Source organism: Eptatretus burgeri, chromosome 3 (genome assembly GCF_056783735.1).
Source record: "Eptatretus burgeri isolate ZD-2024b chromosome 3, Ebu_testis_v1, whole genome shotgun sequence".
NCBI classification, from domain to species: Eukaryota; Metazoa; Chordata; class Myxini; order Myxiniformes; family Myxinidae; genus Eptatretus; species Eptatretus burgeri.
In genome coordinates, this window is record NC_140963.1 from 37,158,065 (window position 1) to 37,183,064 (window position 25,000).

General features: G+C 45.0%; 1 protein-coding gene across 6 annotated transcripts in view; it reads left to right on the forward strand.

The window, feature by feature from the left end:
• The window catches only part of LOC147029698 (tomoregulin-1-like), a 199,346-nt gene that overhangs the window by 12,085 nt on the left and 162,261 nt on the right, over positions 1-25,000 (forward strand). For 4 of the 6 annotated variants that reach the window (XM_085872946.1, XM_085872942.1, XM_085872943.1 and 1 more), the window contains exon 2: positions 7,119-7,234. In XM_085872946.1, coding sequence (XP_085729072.1) covers positions 7,119-7,234 — 116 coding nt within the window. Of the gene's footprint in view, positions 1-6,713; positions 6,790-6,967; positions 7,066-7,118; positions 7,345-25,000 lie in introns of those variants that run through there. The other 2 variants (XM_085872944.1, XM_085872945.1) reach the window with 2 other exon arrangements.

Below are 25,000 nucleotides of genomic sequence, written 5' to 3' on the forward strand. Positions count from 1 at the left end.
TTTTTGACTGTATGGCTGTATATACGTGCTTGTGTGTGTGTGTGTGTGAATAAAATGCTTGCTTGTTGAACTGTGCCCGTTTCGCTTCGTCTTTTCTTTATTGACGCTCCATCTTGCTTCACGTAAGGGGTTCGTAGTGGGTTCAACATCCCGGTAATAAATCTGAACCGTCCAGGTCGACGATAACACCGCTCGGTTATCCCGATAGCACGGAACGGGCCGCCCAAGCAGCTCGTGTCAGGAGTCGACCTGTGGCGAGGTACGATCGCCCGGTTTACCATCCGCGTGGGTACTTAGGTAGGTCGAGTTTGGCAAACAACCCTATCCTACGCGGGTAGCCAATTGGCACGATTGTGGTGAGGTCGAAAGGCCCACCCATGACTGGCTCCGGGCGATAGTTCCCGGAGGGTCACGACTGAATTGTCTGTCCGGTGGGCGACGTGCCGCGATGCGAGTTACGTGGCTGTCCACACGCTGGCGGGCGCAAATTCGCATATATATATATATATATATATATATATATATATATATATATATATATATATATATATATATATATATATATATATATATATATATATGTCTACATATATGTAGATATGCATGTATGTATGCATATATATATATATATATATATATATATATATATATATATATATATATATATATATATATATATATATATATATATATATATATACACATATATGTATATATATATACTGTAGATACTTTTGTTGTTTTTTTTTATACAGACGCTGTACAGTTGCAGAATCCAGTTATGTTGTCGACATTTGTACGGTTCTCGTCTAAATGGTTATAGTATAGGTGCTTGTATGTTTATATTATGGATGTTTGTACGGTGAGTGTATAAATGGTTATGGTATAGATGTTTGTATGGTTATATTATTGATGTTTGTATGGTTATTGAGTAAATGGTTATGTTATTGATGTTTGTATGGTTATAGTATAAATGGTTATGGTATAGATGTCTCTACATATCGGGCCTAACAATACATTTTTGAAACATCATGCTGTGCAATTCTGTATCGTTTTGGCCCCATCTCTCAATGGTGAAGAATCACTTTAAAAATGAAATAATTCTCACATCCAGATCCGGATTTGAATCTTCACCAAAATCAAACCTATTCGTGGTGATCACACACACAATCTGTCCACCATATTTCATTTGAATCTGTCCACAACCTTTTGAGATATTGTGCTATATATCAGTTTCGCCCCACCTCTCAATGGTGAAGAATCAGTGAAAAAATTATCAGATCCGGATATTCACCAAAATCGAATGACTTCTTCCATGTCAAACACTCAACGTGTCCACCAAGTTTTATCCGAATCCGTCCACAACGTTTTGAGATATCATGCTGTATATCACTTTTTAGCCCAATCTCTCAAAGGTGAAGAATCCCTTTAAAAAAATCTTGTAGTCGGATCCGGATCCAGATCTTCACGAAAATCTCATGAATTTGTTGTGGTCACACACCCAACCTGCCCACTAAGTTTCATCCGAATCCGTCCACAACATTTTGTGATTTCGTGCTACATATCGGTTTCGCCCCATCTATCAATGGTGAAGAATCAATTTAAAAATTATCAGACCGGATCCGGATTTTCACCGACATTGAATCACTTCTTCCTTGGCGCACACCCAACGTGTGAAACAAGTTTCATCCGAATCCGTTCACAACTTTTTGAGATATTGTGCGATGTATCGTTTTTGGCTCTTTCTCCCAATGGTGAAGAACCAATGAAAAAAATTCTAGAAGTTGGATCCGGTTCCGGATCTTCACCAAAATCTAGGCAGTTCGTCCTTGTCACAAACCCAATCTGCTCACAAAATTTCATCCGGATCCGTCCTCAAATTTTTGAGATATCCTGTACACAAACAAACAGACAAACAAGAAGACGTCATGCAGAGCACGATACTTGCAGAATCCATGAAACAAATTTGACCTCAAAAATAATTGTTGGTTGAATTCTTCTTTTTCTTCTTCTTCTTCTTCTTCTTCTTTCGGCTGCTCCCATTAGGGGTCACCACAGCGGATCATCCGTCTCCATTTCGCTCTATCCTCCACATCTTCCATTGACACTCCAACCACCCGCATGTCCGCCCTCACCGTATCCATGAATCTCTTCTTTGGCCTTCCTCTTCTCCTCCTGCCTGGCGGCTCAATCTTCAACATCCTTCTCCCGATATACTCCGCTTCCATCCTGTGCACATGTCCAAACCATCTCAATCTCGCCTCTCTCACTTTGTCTCCAAACCGTCCTACCTGCGCTGTCCCTCTAATATACTTATTTCTTATCCTATCCATCCTCGTCACTCCCAACGAGAATCGCAGCATCTTTAACTCTGCCACCTCCAGCTCCGCTTCCTGTCTTTTTGTCAGCACCACCACCTCCAAACCATACAACATAGCTGGTCTCACTAGTCTTGTATACTTTCCCCTTCACTCTTGCAGCTACCCTTTTGTCACAAATCACTCCTGCAACTCTTCTCCACCCACTCCATCCTGCCTGCACTCTCTTTTTCACTTCTCTCCCACACTCTCCGTTACTTTGGACAGTTGATCCCAAGTATTTAAACCAATCCACCTTCCCCACCTCAACTCCTTGCAACCACACCATACCACCACCCTCCCTCTCATTTACGCACATGTACTCCATCTTACTCCTACTGACTATCATTCCCCTTCTCTCCAGTGTGTACCTCCACCGCTCGAGGCTCGCCTCAGCCTGCTCCCTTCTCTCCCTACAGATCATGATGTCATCCATGAACATCATAGTCCATGGAGATTCCTGTCTGATCTCGTTCCTCAACCTGTCCATCACCATTGCAAACAGGAAAGGGCTCAGATCCGATCCTTGGTGCAATCCCACCTTTACCATAAACCGGTCCGCCATTCCTACCGCACACCTCACCGCTGTCACACTGTCCTCATACATATCCTGCACGATCCTCACATACTTCTCTGCCACTCCGACTTCCTCATACAATACCACAACTCCTCTCTTGGCACCCTATCATAAGCTTTCTCTAAATCCACAAACACACAATGCAACTCCTTCTGGCCTTCTGTTATGTATACTTCTCAATCAACATTGTCAAAGCAACACATTGCATCAGTGGTGCTCTTTCCTGGCATAAAGCCATATTGCTGCTCACCAATCATCACCTCTCCTCTCAACCGAGCTTCCACTAATCTTTCCCACAACTTCATGGTGTGGCTTAACAACTTTATCCCTCTGTAATTTCCACAGCTCTGCACATCACCCTTGTTCATAAAAATCGGAACCAGTACACTTAATCTCCACTCCTCAGGCATCCTCTCACTTTCCAAGATTTTATTAAACAATCTGGTTAACAACCCCACTGCCATCTCTCCTAAACACTTCCATGCCTCCACTGGTACGTCATCTGGACCAACCGCCTTTCCACTCTTCATCCTCTTCATAGCAGTCCTCACTTCATCCTTACTGATCCACCCCACTACCTGATTCACTATCTCCACCTCTTCCAACCTTCTCTCTCTCATTTTCTTCATTCATCAGCTCCTCGAAGTACTCCATCCACCTTCTCAACACACACTCCTCGCTCGTCAGCACATTCCCATTTGCGTCCTTTATCACCCTGACCTGCAGCACATCCTTCCCAGCTCGGTCCCTCTGTCTGGCTAATCGGTACAAATCCTTTTGTAATTCCTTTGTCTTGAACTTCTCATACAGCTCGTCATATGCCTTTTCCTTGGCCTTTGCCACCTCTCTCTTCACCTTGCGCCGTCACTCCTTGTACTCCTGTCTACTTTCTTCATCTCTCTGGCTACCCCACTTCTTTTTTGCCAACCTCTTCTTCCTTATACTTCCTCATTCCACCACCAAGTCTCCTTATCTTCCTTCCTCTGTCCAGATGTCACACCAAGTACCTTCCTAGCTATCTCCCTCACCACTTCTGCTGTAGTTGCCCAATCATCCCACACCTCTTTACCACCATCCAACACCTGTCTCACCTCCTCCCTAAATTTCACGCAACAGTCTTCCCCTTCAGCTTCCACCATCTGGTCCTTGGTGCAGCCCTCACTCTCTTCCTCAACCTCACCTCCAAAATCATCCTTCAGACCACCAATCAATGCTGTCGAGCTACACTCTCCCCTGCCACCACCGTACAGTCTCTAATCTCTTTCAGGTTGCATCTCCTGCTGAAGATGTAATCCACCTGTGTGCACTTTCCTTCACTCTTGTACGTCACCCTGTGTTCCTCCTTCTTCTTGAAATACGTATTTACCACTGCCATTTCCATTCTTTTTGCAAAATCTACCACCATTTGCCCTTCCACATTCCTCTCGGTGACACCATACCTTCCCATCACCTCCTCATCCTCTTTATTCCCTTCCCCAACATGCCCATTGAAATCTGCTCCAATCACCACTCTTTCATCCTTGGATACACTCTCCACCACTTCATCTAACTCACTCCAGAAATCTTCTTTATACTCCATCTCACACCCCATATGCGGGTCATATGCACTGATGACATTCATCATCACCCCTTCAATTTCCAACTTCACACTCAACACTCGGTCCGACACTCTCCTCACCTCCAATACCCTCTTGACATAATCCTCCTTCAGGATTACCCCGACACCATTTCTCCTCCCATCCACACCATGGTAGAACAGCTTGAAACCACCTCCAATGCTCCTAGTCTTACTCCCCATCCACTTGGTCTCCTGTACACACAGTATGTCCACCTTTCTTCTCTCCATCATATCAGCCAACACTCACCCTTTGCCAGTCATAGGCCCAACATTCAGAGTTCCAACTCTCACCTCCACACTTCTACCCTTCCCCCTCTCCCACTTCCTCTGGACAAGCCTTCCCCGTCTCCTTCTCCTCCTTCGCCCAGCAGTAACACAATTTCCACCGGTACCCTGCTGATCAACAGTACCGGTGGCGGTCGTTGATAACCCGGGCCTCGAACGATCCAGTATGGAAATCCGTTTTATTGTCCGCATAATGATTTGGTATAGGTTTTACGCCGGATGCCCTTCCTGACGCAACCCTGGTCGCCTCATACGACACACAGGGATAAAATCCATATCCACCCCACTTCCACAACTATATTGTGTTGCACGCAACGTGTTGTTGCGCCACCACTCTTGCAGAAACGATATTTGCAGAATCCATAAAACAAATTTGACCTCAAAAATAATTGTTGGTTGAATTCAATGACCAAATATGCAACCCCTCTTCAAATTTCAAGTGAATCGGATGAAAATTGACAATTTTAGAAATTCGGCCTATGTGGACCTCCAAAATAATTGGCTACTTGAATTCATTGACCCGAAATATATATCCTCTCCAAATTTCAAATGAATCGGATGAAAATTGAGACTTTTAGAAACACCACCTTCGTTGTTGACCTTGGCCTATGCTGACCTTTTGACCTCAAAAACAATAGGCTTTTTCACAAACTTGCATGTGGTGAACATATGACAAACTCGAGCATGTGGTGAAGTTTCCTGAAGATCGGTTTAAAATTGTGACCTGTTGGCAACAAACAGACAAACAAACAGACAAGCCGGTAGGCAACATGGCTGCTCGCTCTCGATAGAAAGCTGGCCGACGCGACAAGCTGATATTCATGTACATGCTATCAATCAATTTAGCACAATAAATATGATTATCACAGCCCTCTTGGTTTGCGCCCAGAAACCCACCTTGTGAAATTTCAGGCATGTTTCCAAAGAGACTAACAAATGGCAGCCCTGGTAATTCCATTTATCTATTCGCTAAAGATTTTATTTTATTATATGATGCTGAAAGACATTCTCCTTGGGCACAAAAAAAAACAGGTCCAGTTTCGGAGGTATTGATTTTTTTGTTCAGTCCACAATAAGTGTACGATGTACGACAAAGTATTTTAGGTGTTGCTAAGCAACTGAGGTGTGCATAGCAACCATTCATTTTTGTATACATGAATTGCTAGCCACATTGTACACATTTCACCCAAGTTTCATCAAAATCAGACTCTTTCTCTTCGAGATATTCGCAATTAACCATTTCTGAAATGTTTGACATGCACTCGCCCAAAACCTATCTCCTCCTACAAATTGGCATGAAGGGAGCAAGATAGATTGCCACAGAACTCTAAGCTTCGATTTTTCGATTTTTATTTTTTCGATTTTTTGACCACTTTAAAGGGCCGTTGCTTGGGCCCAGGGTCCCATATTCGAAAGCACACGATTCCCAGAAATATTTGTCCTACCCACCAAATTTAATTGGAATCGGTTGAGTGGTTTAGCCCCGAGGCTTGACTAAAGTTTCGCGGACAGACAGACAGATGGAAATGTCCAGAATAAGGGTGCTCTCAGAGCAGCCAACAGACAAACAGACAGACAGAATAACAAATCGACTGACCAATACACTTGAAAAATCTTCAATTTTCAAGTAACAAACAGACAGAAAGGGGTGAAAACATAACCTCCTTCACCTTTGGTGGCGGAGGTAATCAAACATAATCTTTTCAGGAGCCGTATGATGTTTGGCCAGGAGACACTGTCATCACGTTGCGTGCAATTCGTCTGTGAAGAGAGTTTCAAACTTTAACCTTTTGTTCCGTACAACTAGCCATGGTGACCGTCACTCAACGCTGATTGTGTAACACGCTACATTCTGATATGGGCTGTTTCACACCACGCTATAAACCAGCTGATGGGACATCGATCTAAACGACGGCCTAGTTGTGGACCTGCGCGCACATGGAAAAATCTATGTAACAGAACCCCAATGGTTCCCAATTCAATGCGATTTAATGACTTTCTGCCGCGTGTGAGAATATTCATCCCGTCGCAGTCACATCGCAACAACCTCTGAACACTACTCGGGCTGATGTTGCGCAGTCGTCATTACGTGCATTATGTTTCCATGAGGGTTCATTGACTGTGCCTATATATAGTATAATGGCGTCGTGCTTCCTCATCAATCCCCGTGTTGCAAGCAACACTCGTGATGTTGCTTGCTGGTGACGGTGTGAGATCCTTGCTCGAGGGTATGTATGTGAATGGTCTTTGTTCTCCTCATGTTCGAATCTCGTTCCTCCAGATACCGGGCGAGGAAAGGCTTTTGATAGAACGGCGACGTGCGATGGCAGCACGTGTAAATATGGCGGGATCTGCGTCTCAGCAGCCAACGACATGACGTGCATTTGCGTGTTTCAGGTACGGTTTGTCTTGTTGCATATTCAGAGATGCAACCCTGGCTTTGCTACACCATTGTTCGTTTACTGCAGATGGACTGCAGATGGCTGTTGTTTCGTAGAATTCCGACGGTAAGAGAGTGTTTGCGGTTCATTATAGCACACAATTAGATGGTTGCAGCTTGAAGGACGTCACATCCAATTGCATCGATCAGGGCGCAACGCATGGTCGCTCTGAGCACACGTGATGGTGCTTACAGCAGGAGGAAGGGGATCGGAGGAGCGGTTGATGTGAGGGAGGGGGTTCTAGGCTAGGTGAGATGGAAGAGTGTGCTTGGTGATGAGGAGGGAGAGATTGGAATATGATGAACTTGCACTTGACAATGGGCTGACTGCAACGAGCGTCCAATTTATTCTCCACCAATTTATATTGATAGCCAAAGAGCGCGGAGCTCAATGGAGGTTGTAAGGGTTACGTCAGAGATCACGTGGTGGTTTTAAAACATGAAATTGCTTTTTTGTTGTTGTTTTACTTTATCCTGATCTAAGGTTCTGGGAGAAGCTTGCCAATATATAACATGCAGGACAAAGACATCAGTGTACTTTTATGTCAATAGCAAGGACATTGGTAGACAATGGACAAAGATATGGTGCATGGGATAAATTTGAATCTTGGTAGAGCAGACAACGGACGAAGACGTATAGTATTTTGTTTTTGAATCGGGGTTCTCTGTACCATGAACCAGCGGTTCAGATGGGAACACTAACAGGCCAACCCAATTGGTCCTTTTACAATACAAAGACAATTTTAACTGCACAAGCAGAGAATTGATGTGAAACCCATAATGACCACCTGGCAGCACAACCACTTCACGACATAATTATCACACTAAAGCGTAACAGTATAAACGCTGCATATCACTTGGAGTGTGAGTATTCTCTCAAGATATTTCACCGACAGCATCTTGTGGCATCATCACATTTCCAGTTCGCCATTATATAGGTCGAGCGAAGTAAAACTAAAGATTGTCATCATGTAGTGAGTGACAAAATCAAACTTATGAAGCTACAAGTGTTTTCTAGCCTCTCTCAGGTCCTCACGATTCGTTACAATACACTGGAGCAGCAATGAAGACATTATATACTTGTCCCAAGCTCGATGACTTCCGATGAAAATTAAATAATTTTAGCAAAAGCAGAGGACCCCTGTATACCAAAGCATTGCCACACCTCCACTGCATTTGTGGTCCTGGTGGTAGAGTTATTGGCACGCCTTGCCTAATTGGTGACAAGCCGATTGCTTAATCTAATGCGTCCTGGAAGAAGGACATACTTCCGCCGACATCCTACTCTTTTGACGGTTTGTGGATGATCGACAACTATGGTTAAAAACTGAATAAAATAAAAACCTCGGCACATTCATCCAATGGACAACGATGAAGGGCATACAGACAGAATCAGAATTTGTGAAAACATTGCTCCAGATTAAAAGAAATTGACGTCAAAATGCAAAAGACGAGATGCAAAACTTTTTCCGCCTCGCCACCCGTGCTCAGCAAAGCAACAGTGCCACCAGTGGTGGATACACCTTGTGGTTTAAAGACTTTGATCACATTTAAAGATGAAGATGTCCAAGTATGTATGAGAATGTATACAATACACTGAAATTATGTCACAGACGAAAGAAGACAATACTGGTAAAAAAATAAAAGCAACAAGTGAAATCCTTCAATACAGCGCGTGTGGTGAAGCAAATGAGTACGCCAATGTTAAAATATGCAATTTATGCTTTTTCATTTGAAAAACAATTAAAAAGCGTACTTAATATTTGAAATGTAAAAATCTTGTTATTATTGTGATAAGTACCTTTATATACGAGGTGTGTTCAAAAAGTATCCAACCTTAATTTTTCGTGCGTAAACAAATGAAGCTAGGGAGGCGTGGTTTGGTGCACGTATGTAGGCGATCCTAATCCGTATGTGTGAATATTTTCTCGCCTGCAGAAGCTGTCAGTCGCCGACAGACCGCCGATGAGTGAGGAAGTGTAAGTGAGCGCCGACGGATTTTCGTTTTTGAAAAAATGACCGATAAACTTGAACAATGCTACTGCATCAAATTTTGTGTAAAGCTTGGCGATTTCCAAGTGGAAACGATCCGCAAGATTCAACAAACCTTCGGGAACGAAGCAATGGGCACCACACAGATAAAAGAGTGGTACAACCACTTCAAAGATGGTCACACATCAGTGGAAAGTGAAGCACGTTCTGGTAGGCCCTCAACATCCTGAAATGAGATCGTCATTGACCAAGTGAGGACCCTGCTGATGCAGGATCGTCGAATCACGATCAGAAATCTTGCAGACGAGGCGGGCGTCAGCATTGGATCCGTTCATTCCATTGTAACTGAGGATTTGGGCTTAAGGAGAATCTCAGCAAAGTTCTTGCCATAGCGGCTAACGATCAAGCAGAAGCAACTCCGTTTGGAGATCGCACAGGACTTGCTGGAGATTGTGAAGAGCGATCCCAACTTCTTCAACACAGTGATCACTGGCGATGAGACCACAGTGATCTGTCATTTTGTCAAAAACGAAAAAACGACGGCGCTCACTTTCACTTCCTCACTCATCGGCGGTCTGTCGGCGACTGACAGCTTCTGCAGGCGGGAAAATATTCACGCATACGGATTAGGATCGCCTACATACGTGCACCAAACCACGCCTCCCGAGCTTCATTTGTTTACGCACGAAAAATTAAGGTTGGATACTTTTTGAACACACCTCGTATATAACAGAAGGAATGAAATCGTTTGATGCAGTGTGGCAGGAGGCCGCAAAAGAATGATGGCATAAGAAGAACTTAGCTTTCAGCATTCGGCGCGAAATGCCATGGTGGGCGGAAATGACGTCTTTCATTCGTTCGTTCATGAGAGGGGAGTGTTTCTTGGTTTTTTTTTTTTTCTGTCCAGCAATAAATTCAATGGTTTTCACATATATAACACATTAGTTTCACAAATTTCCATTGAAATACTCGGGTATTTCCGTCAATTGTCACCATTTCCATCTAGGACTCGAGGTTACGCACTGCCATCTACCGGACAGCCATCATTGTCTGTCTTGAGGCATGGTGGGGTGGGGGGGGGGGGACACCGGAGACGTGGTAGACACCGGGGAAATTTCAAACTCGGTGCAATTGTATACAGCGCACGCGCTGTAATAATAATAATTTACCACAAGTAGAAGGCTCCTGTATTTAATGTTATATTTGCCTTACAAGAATGCCACAAACACCCTCACTTGGGGCAGAACGATCCAATTTTCTCGGAAAACCCGAACACCCCACGTTCCACAGTGGTCCCACAGAGTTCAGGCCCACCTACAGGCAAGCCCTGAGTCCCAGAAGTGGTCATCGCCGACAGCCGCAAGAGACATTATATTTATCATCAAAACTCATCTTGCTTTGGTGACTATCAACTTTTATACCTCCATCTAAAATAATTTGACTGGTCGTGCAAGGCCTTCAATCCGCTTTAGATTAATAGGCTGACCAGAAATACAATACCATACACAATCATGGGAATGTTCAGTCGGCTGCCAGTCATGACACTATGTTGGCTATCTGTCTTCTGCGGCACTCAGAGTCCACTGGTAATCGTTAGAAAGTGAGCCCCTGGCTTATCTCCATTACAATTAGTGTAACCATATGCACAGCAAGTCTCAGGCATCGTAAATAACTGCAGTGTTTCATGGAAGCAAAATACATTTAAGGAAGGTCACTTTGACCGACAAAACAGCAAACAAACGAAGGATACATAGCCTTCAATGTCACGTGAAAGACCTCTATATTGTGGTTATTTCATTTTTCAAGAATTCAACAGAGGAATTGTTGTGCAACAAGAAGAAATAATGGGGTTTTCCATCAAACAGTAGTGGAGGTAAAGCAACCATACTCAAGTGAAGAAAATTGCAAAGGAGAGCCTCCCCGAGGTAAATGGAACAAGTGGCCAAGTGGAGCTGAAGCAAGTGGATAATCAGATTTTGTGGAAGAAGTACAATGAGGAACAGATGGTTCCAGGTTTAAAACAATCCATTTACATTGGCATTGTGTATAATGAACTTGCAATTGTTATTTCAACAAAACAGGGTGCAAGCAACAGACCGCAATCAACAATTCTCAGAAATTTTCCTTCTTCCAACCTTACTTAAAAGAAAATAATTTTATTTACCATTGGGATTACTTGACCAGAGAAACATTACTATGGTGCCTCAACAACCTTCCTTAGTTCATGGGACTTCCACCACTTCCTTATCGACATGATATTGTTACGAATTTCGGTCCGCCCGGCGTGCGATCGGCCACGTAACTCAAATCGCGACCGCGTCGCCCACCGGAACGGACGATTCAGCCGTGACCCTCCTTGGGACTACTGCCAGGAGCTAGTCACGGGTGGGTCTTTCGACCACACAACAATCGTGCCAATCGGCCACCCGCGCAGGATAGGGTTGTTCGCCAAACTCGACCTACCTAAGTACCTGCGCGAGTAGTTAACCGGGCGATCGTAACTCGCTGCTCGCCGGCCTAGGACACAAACTACTTAAGCGGTCCGTTCCGTGCTTCAGTGATAACCGAGCGGTGTTATCGCCAGCCCCGACGGACGTGATTATTTACCGGGTGCTTACACCCCTCCGACCAATTCCTTCCGCGATGCAAGATGGAACTTTCAAACAAGGGAAAGGACGCAACGAAATGGGGAACAGTTCAACAAGCACATTTATTTCACACTCAGACAAGGCACGTATTTACAGCCATACAGAAAATCATGCACGTACACAGTGAAAGCAAGCAAAGGCAGAGTTACAACCGAATAAAGTGTCTATTTCATACGCACACTGAGACAATTCTACTTATAAGACGGCGCCACCACATGCATTTAAACAAAAGCAAAGGAAAAAGCCACCCTCAAAGGCAAGGGTGGCAGATAGGTTCGTGGACCAAATGTGCGTGGAACCTGGTTGAGCGGCCAGGTCCACGAGACCGAAGGGTCTTACCCGCGCTCTCGTGGCGCGATGGCGGGCAAGCCGCGATGTCAGCGTAGCTGCGCCTGGCTTCGTGCCCCTGGCGTGGCCGGTGAGCTCTCTCCGGCGTTCTCCGCGCAGGCACGCGTTTCACCGTCGGCACCACGGTTGGGGAGGGGAACGGACGGGATTACCGGCGCTTTCTTAGCGTGGAGCTCGGTCAGGGAGAGGGGAATTGCTGACGCTCCGTCCAACGAGTTGACGCTCTGGACCGCACTGGCTCCGGCGAACTCCTCCTGGCTGTGGCCTCCACTACGCCCCTTCTCTGACTCAGCCCTCTGGTTCACCTCTGAGCCCTCCTCCGCATCCCTGCTCCACTCAGCAACTCGCCCTCCTCGCCTCTCAACTTCGACGTGAGCTCCTTTCCCTCCGTCGATCGGCCCCCCGTCTGCCTTTCCCCGTCTGCATCGAGCTCCGTCTCCTGACTTTGCCCCACCGACACTGCCACTGCCGACACTCTGCCGCGAGCTGCGTTGTGCTCGCGCTTATATAGGCCGGGGGAGGAGTGCATATGTAAATTTGTGGATCACAGCAGGTTTGGAGGCGGGGCAACACCACCTGATGCTCAGCCATTGGATGGATGAAAAGTGGGCATGAATCATTCCTGATCCGATTTCTTCTTCGAAAGGATCCCATTCACAACCCATGGCACGACGTTCGGTAGAAAGGCGAAGGGTGGTGGGAGTTTGCTGTGGTGGTTTGGGAAGGGTGTTGGTGGTGGCGATTTGGTTGTTGGCGGGCGTCGTTTGAGAGTGGGGGTGAGGCGATGTTTGCGGAGTGGGGTTGTGGAGGTGAAGGGGACGAAGGTGGTGGTGGTTTTTTGGTTGTTGGGGGATGATTGGTCCAAAATAACGACAGCAAAAGAAAAACGGCTATCTCAAAGGATCGCAGCCCTGTGAACACGGAAATTCCCTCTAAACAACGGTGGGGATTCTAACTACACATATACTTATCGTCATAACTGATCTAAGGTCCTTTATGGTGGTCTGCGAATTTCCACAGCCGTAATAAGATGATATATACATGAATTGATTCCTCAATTACTCCTCAAATATAAATACTTTCAGAAAGAGTGGAAAGGTTCCTGGTCTGGCCAGGTGAATAACTTCAGACCATCTACATGACAGGAGTCACACTATCGTCTAGTCCAGTACTACTCAAAGTGGTGGTACGCGGACCGGTGCCGGTACGCGAGTCATTGACTGCCGGTCCGTGGCGAGTTTCCAGTTTCTCATAATCATAATATATAACTTGTAATGTATGAAATGAAAATGTATAAAATCTTGAAAAATAATATATTTAAGCCGACAAATTCAAAATACGAGAGAGAGAGAAGTCTATACATATATATAATACAAAATATATATTAAAAAAGTCAACTTTTATTATATTCATTATATTTTAATATTTTTCCGGTATAAATTAATATTACTACGGATGTTCAAACAATATCTTCTCTGATCATAAACAAAAAATAATATGGCACAAATATGGTACCGGTCCCTGGCACATTGGAAAAAAAAAAACCTGCCGGTCCACCACATCAGATAGTTTGAGAAGCACTGGTCTCGTCAACACTAATATTTTGGTAAGAGTAAAACTTTTGTTCCACAAGATTTTCCTCCAATATTTACACTTTAACCACTTCCATCAAAATAACTATTTATTCCCCACACTAATAAAATGGAAAAGATTTCAGCAAGTTCAGGGCCAATTCCCTTTTCAAAAAGGTTATTTCCTCGGAGCTTACAACAATATTTTAGATCAATAATGTGAAACAATCTCACATTATTTAATTATGTATGATAAATAAATATATATATATGTGTATATATATATATATATATATATATATATATATATATATATATATATATATATATATATATATATATACATACAGTAAGTCCTCGCTAACCGGAAGTTCGCATATCGTAGTTTCGATTGTTCGTAATTTAGTTTTAATAACCAATTTTTCAATTATCGCAAACATTTTATGCCTATCGTAATGTCATTGCAAGGAAAAACGCAAAAAAAGTTTCAAACTGCCTGCAAAAAACAACAATCACACAGGATGCGCATGAACACACTTTCACTTTACTGCGCATGTACTGTACGCTGTACTGTACGTATTCTCTTCACGCTCGCCTGCATACCTTCCAGTATGAATCCCAAGCGACCTGCAAGTCTTTTGCCGAGCACACCTCGTTTCAAGAGACAACGAAAGGCTGTCACATTGAAGGTGAAATTGGATATAATTAAAAGACATGAACGAGGTGAAGGGACAACGGAAATCGGCCGCGCGCAGCAATCGCTGCATCGACTGTACATTCGATCGTTCAAAGTTCGGAAAAGATAAAGAAAATATCACAGATTGCGACCAGTTCGAGCGCAACGACACTAACGAGAATGAGAGATGGTGCCATGCACAACATGGAGCGTTTATTATGTGTGTGGATAGAAGATCAAACTAAACGTCGCATGCCTTTATCTCTTGCTGTGATACAAGAAAAAGCGCGTAGTTTGTTAGGGCATTGACCCACGATTACGTGATCAATTACTTCTCCAATCATGTTGAGAAGTATCTCCAAGGAGAACAACATTGAAAACAAATCTTTGCTGCTTGTAGACAATGCTCCTGCCCATCCATAGCAAATGGAAGACTGGTGTGAAAACGTGCAGGTAGTATTTTTACCACCAAATACTACCTCACTTTTACAGCCGATGGATCAGGGAGTTATTGCTGCTTTTAAAGCCTATTATGTTAAGCATACCATGCTGCAGCTTATCAAAAAAACTGATAAGGACAAGCTATCAATCAAGGAGTTTTGGCGAACATACAAAATAAAAATGGCTTTGGAAAACATGAAGGATTCATGGGCAGAGGTGAGCGCCTCCACAATGAACGCTGTGTGGAAGAAAGTGTGGCCTGAGTGTGTCCACAATTTCACGGGGTTTGCTGATGTTCCGTTGATTACAAGTCAAATTGTAGACCTGGCGCAGGAGGCTGGTTTTGAAGAGGTTGACGAAGAGGACGTGGATGACTTACTGGAGTCTCATGCAGAACCCTAAAGCAATGAAGATCTTATGGAGTTGGAACAGCAGTGGGCTCTTGAGGAAGAAGAAGATGCTGTGACACCTTCATCCGAGCATCTCACCATGAAAAACCTCAGCCAAATCCTAAGCTCGTTTGAAAGTGCCATAGAATTTGTTATCGAGCAAGATCCAAATCTTGAAAGGAGCACTGATTTTAGCTGTGTTGTTCATGATGCCCTTTGTTGCTACAAGGAACTTTATGCAGCAAAGAAAAAGAAAGCCATCCAGCCCACTCTCCATGCATTTTTCAAGCCAAAAGATGCAGCACCAACTCCATCCACCATCCAGGATGCTCCTTCAACCAGCTGCCAAGAGACCGTTCCCGCTGGTGAAGAAAGTGACAGCACAGTGTCAAGTGAAGAGGGGGACGATTCTGCCACTCCGCAAGTGTGACTTGTCCACCGCAATCAACTCCGTTCCTCCAGCCTCGGGGTAAGTCGCCACGACTCGACGAGTGTGTTTTGTTTATTTTTTATGTCCAAAAAATTCCGAGCCAAAAACACATCCCCCCTTTAACACATTGGTTTCTATGGGAAAATATGTTTTGTTTAACACAGTTTCGCTTATCATAAGGTTTTCCAGGAATGCAACCCTTGCGAAAAGCGAGGACTTACTGTATATATATATATATATATATATATATATATATATATATATATATATATATATATATATATATATATATATATCTATATATCTATATATATCTATATATATCTATATATATCTATATATATCTATATATATATATATATATATATATATATATATATATATATATATATCTATATATCTATATACATATATATATATATAGATAGATATATATATATATATATATATATATATATATATATATATAGATATATATGGGTCTGCAAAAGTAGGTATACAGTAATGAAAATAAAACGTTAAATTTCCACTTTACCTGCAAATAAAAGATGTATTATAGAAAAAATTATGAAAAAAAAAGTATTAAAAATGGTAATAATGATTTTAATGAATTAAATGAATTCCAGTATTAAATGAATCCAAGCACGACTATTATAATACTGGTATAATCCTTATTGTATACCTACTTTTGCAGCCATATATATATATATATATATATATATATATATATATATATATATATATATATATATATATATATATATATATATATATATATATATATATATATATAAAACACATATATATATATATATATATAAACACATATATATATATATATATATATAAACACACACACACACACACACACACACACACACACACACACACACACACACACACACACACACACACACACACACACACATTTTTCAAATAACTCACAATTTTCTCGAAAATAAGTTAAAATTGACAAAAGTATTTCGTCTACACAATTCTTTATTTCACTGTTAATATTACAGAACCTTTGTTTTTGATTCAGAGCTGAATCTATCCTTTTAAGTCTGAAAATAAAAAGAAATGGCATTGACAAAATTATTGACACCCGAGATTTAATATTTTGAATCACAGCCTTTGGATAAAAGAACTGCAGTCAAGCACTTCCTCAATCCATGAATGAGCTTCCGACATCTCTCTACTGACAGTTTGGCCCACTCTTCTTGTGCAAACTGGTCCAGTTCTCCCAGATTTGAAGGGTGCCTTTTCCCAACTGCTGTTTTCAGGTCGCCCCACAAGTGTTCAATGGGATTTAGATATGGACTCATTGCTGGCCACTTTAGAACAGTCCAGCGTTTTGTCTTGAACCATTCCTGGGTGCCTTTTTGAAGTGTGTTTGGGGTCATTGTCCTGCTGCAAGACCCATGACCTTCGAAGGAGACCCAGCTTTCAGACACTGGCTTGAACATTGCACTCCAAAATGCCTTGGTAATCTCCTGATTTCATGATGCCATGCACCCATTCAAGGCACCCAGTGCCAGAGGCAGCACAGCAACCCCAAAAGATCACTGAACTTCCTTCATGGTTGACTGTAGGGAAGGTGTTCTTTTCTTTGAAGGCTTCATTTTGTTTTCTGTAAACGTAGAGATGATGTACTTTACTAAAAATCTCTAATTTTGACTCATCTCTCCACAGGGCTTCTCCCAGAAAAATTTTGCCTTGTTCAGGTGTGTTTTGGCAAACTTCAGTCGGGCTTTCTTTTGTCTGTCTCTCTGTCTCTGTCTCTCTCTCAGCAGTGGGGTCTTCCTGGGTCTCTGACCATAGAACCTCCTTTCATTGAGTTGGCGACGGATGGTGCGAGTTGAAACTGTCGGACCTTGTGTCTGAAGGTCAGCATAAATCTGTTTGGCAGTTGATCGAGGTGCTTTCTCCACCATTCAAACAATTATTCACTGCAATCTTCAATCAAGTTTTCTCTGGCAGCCACGTCAGGGGAGGTCAGTGCCATTGGCCTTAAACTTCCAGATAACATTGCGTACCATGGACACAGGAACATCAAGGTCTCTGGAGATTGACTTGTAGCCTTGATATTGTCCATGCTTGGCTACAACTTGTGTCTGACCTCTTCAGACAATTCTTTGGTTTTCTTTCTTTTCTCCATACTCATTGCAGTACACACAGTGACACAAAACAGCAAAATGACTCCTTTTCTCGAATCAAACTGGTTGAATGAGTGATTTTTATATTGCAGGCACCTTCAACTCACCACAGGTGAGCGGTTCCCAAGTTACTGCCTTTTATCTGTCGACCAATGACAAGACACGGTGCTATGACGTCACGAATGACGTCACAATTAATGTTTATTTATTTCTTTTTTTTTTGCACGATTGACGGTCCGATCTGATTGAAACTTGCCAGGAATATTGCTGAGGACCTGCGGATGTGCCTTTTCAAGGTTTGATATTAATTGGACGAGCGATTCCCAAGTTACGGCCATTTATCTGTCGACCAATGACAAGACACGGTGCTATGACATCACGAATGACATCACAATTAATGTTTATTTATTTATTTATTTATTTATTTTGCACGATTGACGATCCGATCTGATTGAAACTTGCCAGGAATATTGCTGGGGACCGCGGATGTGCCTTTTCGAGGTTTGATATTAATCGGACGAGCGGTTCCCAAGTTACGGCCATTTATCTGTCGACCAATATCTGCGAGAGAGGGGGACGGGAGAGGGGGGGATGAGTAAGGGGACGAGAGAGAGGGGCGAGAGAGGAGGGGGGAGAAGAAGGGCGAGACTATGGGGGAAAGAGGGGGTAAGAGAGGGGGAGAGGGGAGCAAGAGAGGGGGGAGAGAGAGGGAGGCGAGAGAGGGGGATGAGAGTGGGGGCGAGAGAGGGGATGAGAGTGGGGGCGAGAGAGGAGGGCGAGAGAGAGGAGGCGAGAGAGAGGCTGCACATACGAGCACTCACCTACGGGCCCGTACTAGTGTATATATATATATATATATATATATATATATATATATATATATATATATATATATATATATATATATATATATATATATATATATATATATATATATATATATATATATATATATATATATATATATATATATATTGTCGCGGATTCACGCCCGCCGGCGTGCGGACGGCCACGTAACTCGAATCGCGGCACGTCGCCCACCGGACGGACAATCCAGTCGTGACCCTCTCGGACTAACGCCGGGAACCAGTCACGGGTGGACCTTTCGGTCTCACCGCGATCGAGCCAATCGGCCCCCGCGTGGGATAGGGTTGCTCGCCAAATTCGACCTACCTAAGTACCCACACGGAGGGTAGACCGGGCGATCGCACCTTGCCACAGGTCGACTTCGGACACGGGCCACTTAAGCGACCCGTTCCGTACTATCGGGATAACCGAGCGGTGTTATCGTCGGCCTCGACGGTTCGATTAATTATCGGGCGTATTCAGCCCACTACCAACCCTTTACGTGAAGCAAGATGAGGATTCAATGAAAGAAATGACGAAGCGAAGCGGGAAAACAGTTCAATAATAAGCACATTTATTTCGCGGCACACGGGAAGCACACATATACAATTCCACCAAAAGCACATAGAAAAGAAGAAGACAAAAAGCAAATGCGACAATGCAGATCTAATACCGACTACGCGAGCACACGGCAACACTTATACAATTTTACTTCACAGACGGCGCCGACAACACATATTCCCAAAGCAAAAGAAAAGAGAACCACCCTCCAGGATGAGGGGGTAGGCGGGCCTGGGGCCGAGACCGTGTCGGGCCTACCCGTCTGATGATGAGACGCGGAGCGGCGGTGGTGCCTCAACTCCACGGGCCTCGCGGACGGTGTCTGGTAGGGGGTGGGAAGGGGGCCCCCTTTTGTCGCACTATCTCAGCGCGGGGGGAAACAGGAGGGGGTTGCTGATGCTCGGGGAAAGGAGGATTTCACCAAAATCGCGGGTCCCGCGACGAGCGTCTCCACCACGACCTCGGTCGCGCCGCCGGCCTTTCTCTCTCCTCAGTTCCCCGAATCCGACGCGAGCACCCCTCGTCCGCCTTCGCCGCCGCCGCCTCTCCACAGCTCCGTCCTCTTCACTCCGACTCCGCGAACTCCCAACTGCACTCTTCCTCCTGCGAACTGAACTCCTCTCAACTTCCACTGGACTCGCTCTCTTGACTGCGAACTGAACTCTTCCTCCTGCGAACTGACCTGCACTGACGAACGCGGCCCCTTATATCCCCCGTGGCCTCGCTCCTTCATCTTTGACCCTCTGCCTCCGACCTTTCACCTCTCTTGCTGGCTCCCCATTGGCCCGAGGAAAAGTGGGCGTGAATGCTTTTTGATCCATGAATTTGCATATAGCGACCGCCCTCCAACGCCCTGGAGGCGGGGCCAAATCGCCCCTCGCTCACCGATTGGACGGAACAAAAGTGGGCGTGAGTCGTTTTTGATCAGTTTTTTCTTCGGAAAGTCCGCGATGCTTTTGAACACGCTGCTCGGTGCGCGCTCTACACGAGTCCAGCATCGGTGCCCATGAGTGGCGCGAGATGACGGTGATGCGATGGTGGCGAGTTGTGATGGTAAAGGTCGTGGCGGTTGTGGTGAAGCGGCGTTGTGGTTGGTGGTTGTTGTTGTGATGGCTGTTGAGACGTGGTTGGTGGTGGTAATAATGGCGGTTGGTCCAAAATAAAGATAGTAAAAGAAAAACGGCTATTCTGAAGAGTCGCAGCCCTCATGAATGACATTTATTCCCTCTAGACAACGGGTTTGGGCCTAACTACACATATACTTACCGAGATATCTCACCTAAGGGACCTGAATGGTGGTTTGCGAATTTGGTAACCACAACAATATATATATATATATATATATATATATATATATATATATATATATATATATATATATATATATATATATATATATATATATATATATATATATATATATATATACACACACACAGTGTACACACATATACAGGGGGATGCAAAAGTAGGTATACAGTAAGGACTGTACACCTACTTTTGCAGCTCCCTGCATATATATATATATATATATATATATATATATATATATATATATATATATATATATATATATATATATATATATATATATATATATATATATATATATATATATATATATATATATATATTGTTGCTGATTCGCACCCGCCGGCGTGCGAACGGCCACGTAACTCGAATCGCGGCACGTCGCCCACTGGACGGACAATCCAGTCGTGACCCTCTCGGACTAACGCCGGGAACCAGTCACGGGTGGACCTTTCGGTCTCACCGCGATCGAGCCAATCGGCCCCCGCGTGGGATAGGGTTGCTCGCCAAATTCGACCTACCTAAGTACCCACACGGAGGGTAGACCGGGCGATCGCACCTCGCCGCAGGTCGACTTCGGACACGGGCCACTTAAGCGACCCGTTCCGTACTATCGGGATAACCGAGCGGTGTTATTCGTCGGCCTCGACGGTTCGATTAATTATCGGGCGTCTTTGCCCACGACCAACCCTTTACGTGAAGCAAGATGGGGATTCAATGAAAGAAATGACGAAGCGAAGCGGGGAAACAGTTCAACAATAAGCACATTTATTTCGCGATGAACGGAAAGCACACATATACAATTCCACCAAAAGCACATGGAAAAGAAGAAGACAAAAAGCAAATGCGACAATGCAGATCTATCCGACTACCGGGCACACGGCAACACTTATACAATTTTACTTCACAGACGGCGCCGACAACACATATTCCCAAAGCAAAAGGAAAGAGAACCACCCTCCAGGATGAGGGGGTAGGCGGGCCTGGGGCCGAGACCGTGTCGGGCCTACCCGTCTGATGATGAGACGCGGAGCGGCGGTGGTGCCTCAACTCCGCGGGCCTCGCGGACAGTGTCTGGTAGGGGGTGGGAAGGGGGCCCCCTTTTGTCGCACTATCTCAGCGCGGGGGGGAAACAGGAGGGGGTTGCTGATTCTCGGGGAAAGGAGGATTTCACAAAATCTCGGGTCCCGCGACGAGCGTCTCCACCACGACCTCGGTCGCGCCACCGGCCTTTCCCTCCGCAGTTCCCCGAATCCGACGCGAGCACCCCCTCGTCCGCCTTCGCCGCAGCCGCCTCTCCACAGCTCCGTCCTCTTCACTCCGACTCCGCGAACTCCCAACTGCGAACTGCTTCTCCGAACTCCAAAACTCAACTCCCTCCACTTCCAACTCAACTCTTCCTCCTGCGAACTGAACTGCCTCGACTGACGAACGCGGCCCCTTATATCCCCCGTGGCCTCGCTCCTTCATCTTTGACCCTCTGCCTCCGACCTTTCACCTCTCTTGCTGGCTCCCCATTGGCCCGAGGAAAAGTGGGCGTGAGTCGTTTTTGATCCGTTTTTCTGCGGAAAGTCCGTGATGTTTTTGAACACCCTGCTCGGTGCGCGCCCCGCACGAGTCCAGCATCGGTGCCCACGAGTGGCGCGAGATGACGGTGATGCGATGGTGGCGAGTTGTGACGGTAAAGGTCGTGGCGGTTGTGGTGAAGCGGCGTTGTGGTTGGTGGTTGTTATTGTGAAGCGGCGTTGTGGTTGGTGGTTGTTATTGTGAAGCGGCATTGTGGTTGGTGGTTGTTGTTGTGATGGCTGTTGAGACGTGGTTGGTGGTGGTAATAATGGCGGCTGGTCCAAAATAAAGACAGTAAAAGAAAAACGGCTATCCTGAAGAGTCGCAGCCCTCATGAATGACATTTATTCCCTCTAGACAACGGGTTTGGGCCTAACTACACATATACTTACCGAGATATCTCACCTAAGGGACCTGAATGGTGGTTTGCAAATTTGGTCAACCACAACAATATATATATATATATATATATATATATATATATATATATATATATATATATATATATATATATATATATATATATATATATATATATATATATATATATACTGAACAAAAATATAAACGCACCAAGCGATTGTTACTATTTTACCTCGAACTCATTAATACTAAATCTTCACAACAATTTGGTTATAGAATCCATGACAATTGAGCATTAAATTTCAAAGAGTTCCTTGAGAATTCTGACGACAGTTTTTGCGCTACAACAGCCGACACAACCGAGGTGTCACTGTCAGAGTTCACACAGTCAGTAGCGGGTGTGTCCACCGTTGGCGTTGCGCAGAGCGGTGAATCTCCGGCGCATGGACATCACCAGATTATCGATGGTGGACTGAGGGATGTTTTCCCATTCCTCCTGGAGAGCCACACGGAGCTGGCGGACGTTCTCTGGGACTGCGTAACGTTGTCGTATGCGTCGATCAAGAACGTCCCAAAGGTGCTCGAAGGGCGACATGTCTGGAGAATATGGAGGCCAGTCGAGGACATCAATGTCCTCCTCACCCAGGAAGTCCATGCAGATCCTGGCAACATGGGGGCGAGCATTGTCGTGCTGAAACGTCACATGGTGAAGGCGCACAAACGGCACGACGATGGGTCTGAGTATCTCGTCCCTGTACCGCTGCCCGTTCAAGTTGCCTTCAATGAAATGAAGCAGAGTGCGCTCTCCATGGCATATGCCTGCCCACACCATAACACTGGCACCACCGTGTGACACCCGACGAAGGACATTGGCGTCAGTGTAGCGCTCCCCAGCCCGACGCGGAGTCCGCCATCAGCCCGATACAGCTGGAACCGCGACTCATCGGTGAACAGCACTCTCCTCCATCGTGCGAGGGTCCAGCGCAAGTGAACATTGGCCCAGTTCAGTCGGGTCTGACGCCGGACTGCAGTGAGGTCGAGTCCCCGGTGTGGTCGGCGGGCTCGGAGGTTGGTCTCCCTCAAGCGGTTACGCACCGTCTGGGCTGAAATGCGCCTGTTATGTAGCCCGACAGTCTCATCGGCAGTCCTCGTGGCCGGTCGGAGTCGATCCCGGAGATGTTGCAGCCTCATGTGACGATCCTGACCGGCGGTGGTCACACGTGGTCGCCGGGCATGTGGGCGGTTCACGGTGCTTCCAGTCTCTCTGAGGCGCGCTCTCAGGCGGCTAATGGTGGAGTGGTGGACATTGAAGTGTGCTGCAACGGCCCGTACTGACGTCCCAGCATTCAGCATGCCAATGGCGCGCTCCCTCAAGATTTGTGACATCTGTGGCATGTTGACATTTGGCACCAGTCCACATTTTGGGGAGGCCTTTTATAGGGCAAGCTATAGGGAGTGTTTGTGTCCTGGTCACACTCACTGACCATCACTCTGTCAAGCCCCATGGTACTCATGGGAAGGATTACTCAACGTGTGTGTCCACACACTCAGAGTGGTCAATTTCAATGGGAACATCTGTCTTGAGCAAAACAAAGGAACCATTGCTCAAACATATCATCGGTTTGACCATTTTCCCATAATGGCAATCTTGACTTAGATATTTAGGTTGGTGCGTTTATATTTTTGTTCAGTATACAGTCAAAGCTCGTTACTATGCCACCTCGCTTCTATGCCACTCTCGCTATTATACCACTTTTGCTCGGTCCCGACAAAATTCAATACAAAATAAATTTACTATGCCACCCCCTACTCTCGCTACCATGCCACTACTGTGTGACTGTTAAAAGGCACGAGTCGTGAAAAAGTCTGTATTGCGCAGTGCTCGATTATCACACTCACGTCCAAAGGCGAAGCGACGAACTACAGTCCAGCTGCGCACAACATAACTCAATATGTACAGGCATAGTCAGACTGTCAAAACACGCGATGCTTCTCCCCGATGCCAGCCACAACACGCCAATGACAACATGCACAACGAGACACAAAAAAAGCGCGAGCACACACACAGACACGCAGGCACACGTACAACAGTGACATTTTTTTTCAAATTCAGCCCATAATGTCAGCTCAGAAACGCAAGCGAACCGACTTTACGCTGAAGGAGAAGAAGGAGATCATCGATGCCGCGAAGAAGGAGCCGAATCAGTCCAAGTTGGCCAGGGAGATTAGCAAGAAATGGGGCGTCGAAGTTAAGAGAACCACCGTGAAGGGCATTCTCAGCAAGAAGGATGCAATCGAGGCTGCAATCAAAGCTGGATTTCCATCGAAGCGCATGAAGTTGACGCAGGCTCACGACCCGAAGCTTGATGAGGGAGTGCTCATGTGGCTGAAGCAATCAAGAGGACAGAATGTGCCTGTCAGCGGC